The 12,334-nt window shown below is 49.3% G+C and overlaps 1 protein-coding gene across 5 annotated transcripts in view; it reads right to left on the bottom strand.

Moving 5' to 3' along the window:
- CCDC88C (coiled-coil domain containing 88C) overlaps positions 1-12,334 on the bottom strand; it is a 153,567-nt gene that overhangs the window by 72,153 nt on the left and 69,080 nt on the right. For all 5 annotated transcript variants that reach the window (XR_012516237.1, XM_010350565.3, XM_074393471.1 and 2 more), the window contains 4 exons: positions 4,881-4,939; positions 3,680-3,763; positions 1,207-1,347; positions 601-785 (listed from right to left, as the gene is read on the bottom strand). Coding sequence is in view for 4 of the 5 variants with exons in the window: in XM_010350565.3 (XP_010348867.3) it covers positions 601-785; positions 1,207-1,347; positions 3,680-3,763; positions 4,881-4,939 (469 nt within the window). In the remaining variant the exon portion in view is untranslated. The remainder of the gene's footprint in view (positions 1-600; positions 786-1,206; positions 1,348-3,679; positions 3,764-4,880; positions 4,940-12,334) is intronic.

Here is a 12,334-nt window from a genome sequence, read left to right as displayed (position 1 = left end):
AAAAAGGGACGGACATGGGATTTGGGCGGTGGGGAGGCGGTCTGCTTATAGGGCCGCGAAAATGTTACTGACTCAAAATTCTTTTCTAAGTTTGCAACACCGGCCCTCAAACTATGTCCATCCGCCACTCAGGTCTCCCTCTAAGTGTGTAGGGCAGGTAAGGAGACCCCAGGGAGAGCTATACCACCCCACTGGCCAGGTGACATCCACCAGCTGCAGGAAACGTGGGAGAAGAGGCTCACCAGACTGGGGGGAAAGAGGGGCACCACCTCCTTCCAGCCAAGAAAACACACTAGGTGTGGTCGTTCAGGCCCTAAGCTGGAGCCAAGCACGGCCTGGAGGCTGCTTCTATGGACAACCTGCAATGTCTGGACTGGGGCGAACACTGAGACCGCGAAGAACCCCCGCCTCCCCATGCAGGCCTCGGAAGGGGAGGCAGCTAGTCCAGGGTCAAAGAGTGAGTTCAGGGCAGACCCCAGCTGACTCCGGGGCGCACGTCAGAGCTGTGCTGTTGGCAGCACCACCCATGGAAGTGGGCGGTACACTAGAAACGTATCTGCAACACACACACAAAGGGAGGAGAAGCAGCCGGGGACTCACAACTCCTGCCTGATGCGCCGCAGCCTGGCCTTGGTGTCAGCCAGCTCCACGGCCAGGTGCTGCTTGTCCTCGCTGGAGAGGCTGCTGGTAGGGCTGGGAGTGGAGTCGGCGCTGGAGGACTTGACGGGGCTGGGCGGGTGCTGCGCCTGCAGGTAGTCCCGCTCCTGAGTGAGGTCCACGATCAGCTGCAGCCGAGTGGGCGGAGAGGGGATGGAGGAGAACAAGGGGGGTTAACCAGCCCAGCGCCTGAGCTCGAACAAGAAACCCCTAAAGACAGAGATCTCAGCGTAGACTAAGAAACCCGGAGGAAGGTGAGAGAAGAATGGCGTAGGTTTTGCAAAGAGGTGAAATACTTAGTGAAACTAAAGGGCATGTATGAAGGAGGGGGGGCCCCCAAGCTCCACATCCTGATCGCCTGCATCCTCCCACAGGCCGGAGGTGACCATGCACTGCAGGGGCCATAACCAGGCAAAGCTCGCACATCCCACCCCCACCAGACCCTCAGCAGCAGGACCAAGAGGCGTCCAGGCTGAAGATGAAGTGAGAGGAGGAAGAGGAACCGGAGCCCCTTCCCAGGGTGCCCGGGCTGCCGACCCGCAGAAGCACCTCAGTGCACTCGTCCCGCTGGTCGATGAGCCTCCGCAGGTGGAGCACCATGCTCCTGGAGAGGGCCTCCAGCTCCTCCGGGGCCACGTCGGGCAGCTCCAGCCACTGCAGGTCAAACACGTTCTCCTGGTTGTGAGTCACCTGCGGGTACACACGGCAGGGCACTGCAGAGGCGGCAGAGACAGGCGCCCACTTCCCTCACACTGCAAACAGCATCTCCTTCCAATCAACCCTGCTAATCCCTCAGTGAGAAATCTACTGTGGCCAGCAAAAGGGTGCCGTACGCAAGTGCGGCCAAACCCTCAGCAGAGCCCTGTTCATACAAACCACTTCCGCTTTCGGAACCGGGTCAAAGAGGATGCCTATTTTCAAAGAGGACCAGAAAGCACTCCTTACAATTATTTCCCTAAAAGGTCCTGGGATAAGATGTCTTCATCGGAGCGACATCCGTGCAGAACACAAAGCTTACAAAGGTAAGCTTCAGGGTGAGAGGGTGAGGAGAGGGACCGTATGTTACTTCATAAAATCTAGGCCAACAGAGCAACAATATTAATCTTATGTAAGAATACTGTGTACACAGCAATCTTGGGTTGTTTTTTGGCACTATGCATAATCAAACAGTGTTCAGGGAAGGGTGCATCTCATTCCTATGGGGCCACAGAAGACAGACTCTTTGTGCCTCTTTTTCCCTGGCCAGGGAGTGGAGACGCACCACTCTGTCTAAATGAACAGCCTCTCGACACACACCGCAGAGGTGCCACAGGAGACAGGACCTCTTTCAAGCTTTTCTCCTCTCAATTTTGGAAGAAAAATAGTATAGCGCTCAGGCCTCAAGAGAGGAACACAGAAACTCTGAAACATGCCCAAAGAAGTCTTTATTCAGAGCAGTCAACGGAGGTAGAGAAAACAAAAAAACAAACCCGGCTTGAGCAACAGAGTAAGACCCTATTTCTACAAAAAATTTAAAAATTAGCCAGGCGAGGTGGCATGCACCTGTGGTCCCAGCTACTTGAGAGGCTGAGGCAGGAGGATCACTTGAGCCCAGGAGTTTGAGGTCGCAGAGAGCTAGGACTGCACCACTGCACTCCGGCCTGGGTGACAGGGAGTCCCTGTGTCTAAAGAAAAGACAAACCTATAAAATAAAAAGCAGACAGGGCCCGTCAACAAGGGCCCTTCAATTTCTCAGAATTTGAAGAGACATCATCTTCTTACCTCTCCCCACCCGAAAAGGACAAGTTTGGATACTGGTGATCACTGAGAATTAGGAGAAATCTTATCCCATGATTCAGAGCATCCTAAGGGCACAGGATTGAGAGGCCGGTTCTAGACCTGCTCCAGATCCGATGCTGGGGCAAGTCCTTGGACATCTCAGGGCCTGTATCAAGGCCGGTGTGGCTGGGCTTCAGGGGCTCAACCTGGCTGCACCGCAGCCACTCGCTGAGCTTTTATTTAAATGTTTATGCCCTTCCTCCCCCTGAGTCTGACTCAGTGGGTCTCTCATGGGGCCCAGAACCCAAATTTTTAAAAAGCACCCAGCGAATTCTGAAGCCCAGGCCCCAAAGCCCCAGCCAGCAGTGGCAGGCGGTAGGCCCAGCTACATCTTCTCCCGGTATCTAGCTGGGGCGTCTATGCTCAGCTGCCTCTGCCAGTCATACAGCAGCTCCTGGGCACACAAGCCCTCTTCATGTACCAATCTCAGCTGTGTAACGACACTGACTGCTGAACCCGTTCCCCTAAGGTCATTAAAGCACACAATGATTATTTTGGAAGAAGTGTGGAAGTGGAGGTCAGGAAAGTACATTTCCACCTGGATACTGCCCCCCAGGGTGTCCGCCTCCTTAGCTGATACCATCTCTACCAACATCAGTGACAAAAGGCCAGGAAGGCCAGGCCTCAAAGGCCAGGGGCTCCCCACCTCCACTCCGCTGCCATGAAACACAGAGCCCTCCCGACTCCTCACTGCGGGCCTGAGTTGGGGCTGGGCCAAGTCGCCCAAGACAGCCTTTCTGGGACTCGCTGGTTTGGATTCTCCAGTGGTGTCAGCTTGTCTCTGCTGTGTTACTGACAGAAGCAGAGACTCTCTCTCTATAAAGAGCAACGGTTCAGAGCAGGGTGACATTTGCCAGAATACATTTTCAGGGCTTGTAAATCAAATTCTGAGCCTAAACCACTTGACAGCTCTTAAAAATAGTCTGAGTCCATATTAGGCAAAAAGAAAGAGACAAAAGATGACTTGATTGAGGTGTGTTTTTTTTTAATTTTTATTTTTACTCCCATTTTATTTTAGCCAGCTGATTGATGGCTATCTTTCCAAATAGAATCAATGTGTCTATGGCGTCTGAAACCTAAGATTAGCAAAATCGTGATGGGTGATGTATTCTTTAAACGTTTGCACTCATAGAGAGGTTTTGCCTCCCAGCTACCACGGGAGCAGCGGTCCACGGCTGAGCCCTCCCCGAGGCCACGTGCCTACCTCCTGGATATGGGCCACGATGCCAGCCTGGGTCTCGATGTCCAGCTGTTTGATCCTTTCAATGAACTCCTCTTTCCTCTCACACTGTGGAGGGTTACATGTGTTAATGGAAGCACTGTTCAAATGAGGGCGAACCTGAGGCCACCCTAGCCACAGAACCAGTTTCAAAATAACTACCCACCCGAGCTTCTCCTTCATGACTGGGAAGGCTCTTGTTCTGCTAGCAGCCCTCATGCTGATGCTTCTCTAGTAGCTGCCAGGACCACCTACATCAGAATCACCTGGGGAGCTTGCTCTTGAAACTCCCATCCTTAAGCCCCCTCCCAGATCGAAAAGACCAGGGTAGAATACAGAATGTTTCATTTTAAACAAGCTATCCAGGTGATCCTTAACTACGTAAAGACAGACAACACCTGGTTTAGGCCGGGGGGTGGCAAACTTCATGAGCAAAAAGGCAGATGGTAAATATTTTAGGCTCTGTGAGCCATTTGGTCTCTGTCACCGTAGTGGGAAACCAGCCACAGACAATATGTAAAGGCAGGCATAAGGCTGTTTTCCAATAAACCTTTATTTATTGGAGAGAGGGTCTCGCTGTCACCCAGGCTGGAGTGAAGCGGCATGATCATGGTTCACTGCAGCCTCAAACTCCCGTATTCAGTGATCCTCTTGCCTCAGCCTCCCAAGTAGCCTGGACTACAGGCACCCGCCACCACACCCAGCTAATGCTTTCTATTTTTTTTTTTTTTTTTTGTAAAGATGAGGTCTCACTATGTTGCCCAGGCTGGTCTTAAACTCCCGGCTTCAAGTGATCCTCCCACCTTAGCCTCCCAAAGTGCTGAGATTACAGGTGTGAGCCACCGCACCCAGCCACCGCACCCAGCCTAATAAAACTTTATTTACAAATGTGGGCAGCAAATCAGATCTGGCCCACAGACTGTTGTTTGCAGATCCTGGGGGCGATTTGCTATTGGTCCCCTGGCCTGAGGGATCACCATCTCGCCTCCTGCCCAAGATGCCCCAGTACTAGAAACAGCTGCCACCTAAAACAATGGCCACTCTCTTCCAGGAACCCAGTGGCCTTCTGTCATACTGGACCGAAAGGAGCATCCTCCCACCTGAGCTAAGGGCTGGTTCCAGTCCCACAAACCCAGTATGAGACGGCTGGGGGGGTCCCTGCGCTGCAGTCCTGCCCAATCCCTACCTGGACAGCACAGCCCAGCACCAGCAGCAGCACCTTCCTGATTTCCTCCATGCTCTTCCCTAGATCAAGAGAGCAACACATTTAATATCAGGTAAGTCTTAAAAAATCATCTCTCTACTCAGTGACATTCACTTAGGCATATACACTCCATCTAGCTTCCATGTGTGGCTTTCTTTACTTTCTATTTTGAGACAGGGTCTCGCTCTGTCACCCAGGCTGGAGTGCAGTGGCAAACTCGCGGATCACTGCAGCCTTGGCCTCCCAAGGCTCAAGTGATCCTCTCACCTCAGCCTCCCTAGTAGCTGAGACTATGGACGCATGCCACCATGCCCAGCTCATTTTTGTATTTTTTGAAGAGATGGGTTTTTGCCATGTTGCCCAGGCTGGTCTCAAACTCCTGGCCTCAAGTGATCCACCCACCTTGGCCTCCCAAAAGTGCTGGGATTAAAGGTGTGAGCCTCCATACCCAGCCTTACTTTTTAATCCAGATGAGAATTCTGTACCTAACTACTTGAAGTCCCACTCCAACTATGTCATAAATATCTCATGATAATTAATGAACCATGACATCAGCATCCCTTTTCAGAGAATCAAGTAAGCAAAGAACAACTCCCGCAGGAAACACTGAGTCGACTCTAAGTAAGGCTGCATACAACCTTACCCATTTTCCCGTGAAAAATTTCAGACAGACACGGGAGGACAGTATAATGAACCTCCACAATCCACTCAGCCTCATGCTATCAACGTTCTGCACGTCTCCCTCTCGCTCCTCCTCCTTCCCCCTTTTGTTAAGTTTGTTTGGCGGGAATATTCTAAAGTAAATTCCAGAGAACATAAAGACATCTTTTTTTTTTCTTGGATACAGGGTCCCACTCTATTGCCCAGGTTGGGGTATAGTGGTGCAATCATAGCTCACTGCAGCCTCCACCTCCTGGGCTCAAGCGATCCTTCCACCTCAGCCTCCCGAGTAGCTGACACTCCAGGTGTGCACCACCACAACTGACTAACTTTTGTATTTTTTGTAGACAGGGTCTCATAATGTTGCCCAGGTTGGTCTTCAACTCCTGAGCCCAAGTGATCCTTCTGTCTCAGCCTCCCAAAGTGTTGGGATCACAGCTGCGAGCCAACACACCCTTCTGATGGTTGCATACTTTGTAAAGCAAGGTCACTAGCTTTTTCAACCAATCCCCTTCCAGAGGTTTAATTTTTTTTTTTTTTTTTTGAGACAGAGTCTCACTCTGTCACCCAGGATGGAGTGCAGTGGCACAATTTCAGCTCACTTCCACCCCCGCCTCCTGGGTTCAAGCGATTCTCCTGTCTCAGCCTCCTGAGGAGCTGGGATTACAGGTGTATGCCACCACGCTCAGCTAATTTTTGTATTTTTAGTAGAGATGGGGTTTCACCATGTTGGCCAGGCTGGTCTTGAACTCCTGACCTCAGGTGATCCACCCACCTCGAACTCCCAAAGTGCTGGGATTACAGGCGTGAGCCGCCATGCCCAACTAAAATATTTCAATCTAAACAGTGTTATAAAGAGTATCGTGATAACTAATTCTTCATGCATTCCTTTTTAAGCTTTTCATATTGACGAACTGTCCTGGAGACAGGCTCTGGCATTTCATCGTGTGGGAAATCTGTGTGATCCCCATTTTCTGATCCTTAACCAACACTTACCCTACCACTCTTTCTCAACTCTGTCAGTCAGGTACGCCAAAAATCCTATTTTGTCATTCTGAGCTGTGTTTTTGATTGTGCTCGAGGCTGAAGGCATCTTCACCTGTTTATCTCAAACACTTAAACAGCAGTAGAATACCTGGGCTCTAGACAACTGGCTTGGTCACCCAGGACCTGTGTGACTCACACAAGCCATACTCTGTCTCTAAGCCTAAGCTTCCCCATCTATGAAATGTGCAGGATTCCCTTTCAGGTTAAAAAAAAAAACAAAAACAAAAAACTAGACCAGGTGCGGTGGCTCACGCCTGTAATTCCAGCACTGTGGGAGGCCGAGGCAGGTGGATCACGAGGTCAGGAGATCAAGACCAGCCTGGCCAATATGGTCAAACCCCATCTCTACTAAAAATATAAAAAATTAGCTGGGTGAGGTAGTGGGCACCTGTAATCCTAACTACTCAGGAGGCTGAGGCAGGAGAATTGCTTGAACCAGGGAGTCAGAGGTTGCAGTGAGCCAAGATCGAGCCACTCCAGCCTGGGCAATAGTGTGAGACTCTGTTTCATTAAAAAAAAAAAAAAAAAAAAAAGGGCCTGGAGCCATCATTACACCGCTGCACTCCAGACTGGGCAACAGAGTAGGACCCTGTCTCAAAAAAAAAAAAAAAAAGAAAAAAAAAGAGGCCAGGCGCGGTGGCTCACGCCTGTAATCCCAGCACTTTGGGAGGCTGAGGTGGGCAGATCACGAGGTCAGGAGCTCAAGACCATCCTGGCCAACATGGTGAAACCCTTGTCACTACTAAAAATACAAAAATTAGCTGGGTGTGGTGGCACATGCTTGTAATCCTAGCTACTCGGGAGGCGGAGGCAGGAGAATCACTTGAATCAGGGAGTTGCAGGTTGCAGCGAGCTGAGATTGCACCACTACATTCCATACTGGGCATCCAGAGTGAGATGCCATCTCAAAAAAAAAAAACAAAAACAAACAAACAAAAAAAAAACCACACAAAAACACTATGTGTTCTGCCTTTTCATTAAATCCTATTGTCTTTGAGGATGAAAGGACATGCCAGAAAGCTTTCTTCTCTTAAAAGACGTAACCAACTCACACACTGGAATACAGTGGCCCAAAGTATCAAAGACGGCTGGGATGAAAAAAACCAAAACGCCATCCTGAGAGCCAATGCTGCAGTTCATTTCAGATCCTTGGGCATAAGCAGCGAATATGCACCCTCTCCTAAGACCCTCAACTGAGAAACAGCTAAAATTGGCTTTCCTTGAGATAATGACATCATTGTCAAGCCTCAGAACTGGGAACTGGGAGTTCACTGAACCAGAAACCCAGCCCGCGTCCCCCACCTCCCACCACCAGCCTGAAGGCAGGGAAGGGAGAAAGAGACTGGTGGGCTGGGCCATGGGGCGGGGCTAAGGCCACTTTCCTGCTATGAGAACACACCTGAGAATAAGGCTCAGTGTTGCAAAGCAATCTTCTGAGGTGAAATCCTTCTGCTACTAAATGTAGAAATTCGTCAGTATTTGAAATAGAAAAATTCTCAAAGTCTTTTAGTATTTTTTTTTACTGGAGGTCTTTTATTTGGCCCGACACTCTAATCCATAGACTAATTCACTACAGTGACTCATTTCCTTATTAACACAGAGCTATTAATCAGCCACTTTATTTAGTTTTGATAAAGAGAAAAGAGGCCGGGCATGGTGGCTCATGCCTGTAATCTCCACACTTTGGGAGCCCAAGGTGGGAGGATCACTTGAGGTCAGGAGTTTGAGACCTGCTTGGCCAACATGGTGAAACCCCATCTCTACTAAAGATACAAAAATTAGCCGGGTGTGGTGGCGGGCACCTGTAATCCCAGCTACTTGGGGGGCTGAGGCAGGAGAATTGCTTGAACCTGGGAGACGGAGGTTGCAGCAAGCTGGAATTGCTCCACTGCACTCCAGCCTGGGTGACAGAGTGAGACACTGTCTCAAAAAAAGAGACAGAAAAGGGAATGCCCACACGAGTGTTAAGGCCTCCAATCAGCCTTTCTGACAGTGCTTGCTGGCCTGGCTCAGCCCACGTCACCCACCTTTTGTCAGCCCACAGATCACTGACACGTGCTCCTCACATGCCCCTGCTGGGTAGTAGAGGCACAGATCCTTCTCAGCCATCACTGGCTTGTCTTCCTACAATGAGACTCACTTTCTGAAAGGCTACTCACCTGGTACCGTAGGAGCTGAAACACTAAGGGACTGAGATCAGCCCAAACAGAAGTCAGGGTCAGCACAGAAAATCTTTATGTACTCTACTCACAGCAAAGACCTCAAAGGAGCTAATTACATCATACTGTACAGTCATTTAGACAACTCTGGTGATCCATTTCCCCAGCCCAAAGCAGATTACAACAGCAAATTAAAAGGGGGACAAGTGCCGGAGAGGCTCACTGATCATGTTCTGAGAGCAAGGAAGAGACCAGAAACCCTGCACACACCGGAGGGCTCAAAACTACACTCTAAGGCCAGGTGCAGTGGTGCACACCTATAATCCCAGCACTTTGGGAAGCTGGGGCAGGAGGATCGCTTACATTCAGGAGTTCAAGACTAGTCTGGGCAACATAGGGAGACTCTAACCCCATTCTTTTTTTCCCCCCTTTTCTGAGATGGAGTCTCACTCTGTCACCCGGTGCAAACTCAGATCACTGCAACCTCCACGTCCTGGGTTCAAGCGATTCTCCTACCTCAGCCTCCCAAGTAGCTGGGATTACAGGCGCCCACCACCATGCCTAGCTAATTTTAGTATTTTTAGTAGAGATGGGGTCTCACCATGTTGGCCAGGCTGGTCTCGAACTCCTGACCTCAAGTGATCTGCTCACCTTGGCCTCCCAAAGAGCTGGGATTATAGGTGTAAGCCATTGCACCCAGCTGAGACCCCTGTCTCTATTAAAAAAAAAAAAAAAAATTAGCCGGGCCTAGTGGTGCACTATTTGGGAGGCTGAGCCTCAGGAGGATTGCCTGAGCCTGGGAGGTTGAAGCTGCAGTGAGCTTTGTTTGTGCCACTGCACTCTGGCCTGAGTGACACAGCAAGACCCTGTCTCCAAAAAAAGAAAAAAAAAAAAACAACCCACAAAAACAAACTACATTCCGAGGCTGTTCAGTGACAGAGCAAAGGGTTCGACTCTCTCAGCACCTTGCAATCATATACAGTGACAACCCCGAGTCAACCATTTATTCCCTCATTCATCCCAACACCCATTAGACATCAAGAAAACACTAAATCTGATCCACAGCACTGGTTAGACAAGTATGGATTCCTGTTTGCTAAGGTTTTCAACAGAAGGGAAAAAAGTTTTAAAGGTAGAGAATTAAGTTTAGAGAAATATTCATGGAAAAAATAAAAATAAACTCTTCAGTGATTAACAGGTTACTAAGAAATTCACCTGTGCCCCTCATTCAAATGAAGCAGAGCAGTGCTGGTTCTCACCAGGCTGAGTGAACAGAACCTTAAGCCTGGAACAAATGCATCCCGTGATTCCCAGCCTACAGATTCCTACAAATTAGTTTTTTAAAAGCACTCAGAGCGGGGAGCAGAAGTTTCCTCATTTCCTATGAGAAGCCGATGCCCGATTTCTTTTAGGATTTCAGTAGTAAGAAAAATCGCTATTTCCATAAATCTACCAGATTGTGGGTTTTGAAGTTAAAAACACAGCAGAAGATTCCCTTCTGGACCCTTGCCAGTAGAACTGGCTCAGTGACACAAGCAAGCAGGCCAAGAAGAAACAGACCTACAGACAGCTCCCTGCCAAGTGCCTACTATGTGCTGGAAGCTAAACCTGCAATCTGAAAGCTAATACTATGGGAACCAGGAAAGGAACTTCTAATTTGCAACAAGCCTCGGGGCAAGGATTCTAAAGGGAGTAACATCCTAGCGGAGTCCCATAGATGAGGAGCAGACAGACTAATTGGGTAGACAAGTATGGGCTTTCCAGGCCCAGGGGACAGCATCATGTGTGAAGGCTGAGAGATAAGAAAGCATGCTGCTTGTCAAATTATAAGCACCTTGGCCAGGTGCGGTGGCTCATGCCTGTAATCTCAGCACTTTGGGAAGTGGAGGCGGGCAGATCGCGAGGTCAAGAGATCGAGACCAGCCTGGCCAACATGGGAAAACCCCATCTACTAAAAATACAAAAATTAGCTGGGCATGATGACACATGCCTCTAGTCCCAGCTATTCAGGAGGCTGAGGGAGGAGAATCACTTGAACCCGGGAGTCAGAGGCTGCGGTGAGCCAAGATTGCATCACTGTACTCCAGCCTAGTGAGAGAGCAAGACTCCACTTCAAAAAAAAACAAAAAATTATTTAAGTGCTTTTGTGGTTACACTTACTTGAGATGGTGTTCAGAGGGGGAAACGGGGGCAGGTTATAAAACTACGTGGATTCCCAGACCAAAAAAGTCACAAGCAACCACTGGGGGCGGGGATCGAGAAACATCAGACCAGACACACTCCACGCTTAACCCACATCTACACTCTCTCGAGTACGGGAGAACCCCAGGGGAAATCCCAGGATGGCCTGAGTCAATAGCTGAGTCTAAGAAAAACCTTACCTTACTACCTGTTTCCTGGAGTCTTGACACAAAGAAATTCACCCCAGCCTATCTTAGCAGGAATGGAATGCTGACAGGCCGACATGAGCTATAGACAAAACTGCAGAATGTTGAGTCATAAGCTTCCAAAACAGAAGGGAAACTGCATGACAGCACACATTAGCAAGGGCAGATGTGAGGACAGAAACATAGTAGGCCAATTAAAATACACCATCCTTTAAAATGTACATTATATCAAGGTTGAAAAATTCCCCGACTTGCTAATCCTGAGTCCATGGCAGACATGATTAATCAACCACACAACTTTCTGACGTCGGGGTGGAACTAGGTCTCTGAATCCTTCTGAACACAGCACTCTACAGACTACCAGTTAATGGGCGTTGACACATGGAACAAAACCTATCTTCCTTCCATTCCTTTTTGACTCCACTCTTTGGTTCTTTAAGATGCAGCCATGCAAATGTTCAGAAGACACTTCTTTTTTTTTTTTTTTTTAAAGACAGAGTCTTGCTCTGTCACCCAGGCTGGAGTGCAGTGTCACAACCTCGGCTCACTGCAACCTCGGCTCACTGCAACCTCGGCTTACTGCAACCTCTACCTCCTGGGTTCAAGCGATTCTCCTGCTTCAGCCTCCCAAGTAGCTGGGACTACAGACACGCACCACCATGCCCGGCTAATTTTTTATTTTTTTATTTTTTAGTAGAGACAGGATTTCATCATGTTGGCCAAGCTGGTTTCGAACTCCTGACCTCAAGTGATTCACCTGCCTTAGCTTCTCAAAGTGCTGGGATCCCAGGTGAGAGCCACCACACCTGGACAGAAGACATTTTCTGATTTCTGGACACAGAAACTAAACCTTGTTGTGTATAAATGATGATGGAGGTGCGAAGCTGGAGATTTAGGCAATGGCAGGCAAGCATCCCTTTCCAAGAGGGAGCCCTTCCAGCCCCAAACTGCATGCCCTTTGCTGGGGTTGAAGGCACAGTGATTTCTCTGCACAGATGACTGGGTCAGAGATAAAACAGTGAAACTGACTCCTCTGACTTGCTAACTCAGCTCCCCACAACCTCAGAGGCCTAGGACCTGCAAATCACCAGCCAGGCTCAGGGTTTAACCCTCACAACCTGGAAAGATTGACTGTATTCCGCAGAGGTAATTCTGCCCTTCCTGCCAACATACCACCATTACT

The sequence above is a fragment of the Saimiri boliviensis genome, chromosome 2 (assembly GCF_048565385.1).
Source record: "Saimiri boliviensis isolate mSaiBol1 chromosome 2, mSaiBol1.pri, whole genome shotgun sequence".
In the NCBI taxonomy this organism is placed as follows: domain Eukaryota; kingdom Metazoa; phylum Chordata; class Mammalia; order Primates; family Cebidae; genus Saimiri; species Saimiri boliviensis.
The sequence above is the reverse complement of the archived record's forward strand: the minus strand, read 5'-3'. Positions and strand labels throughout refer to the sequence as shown.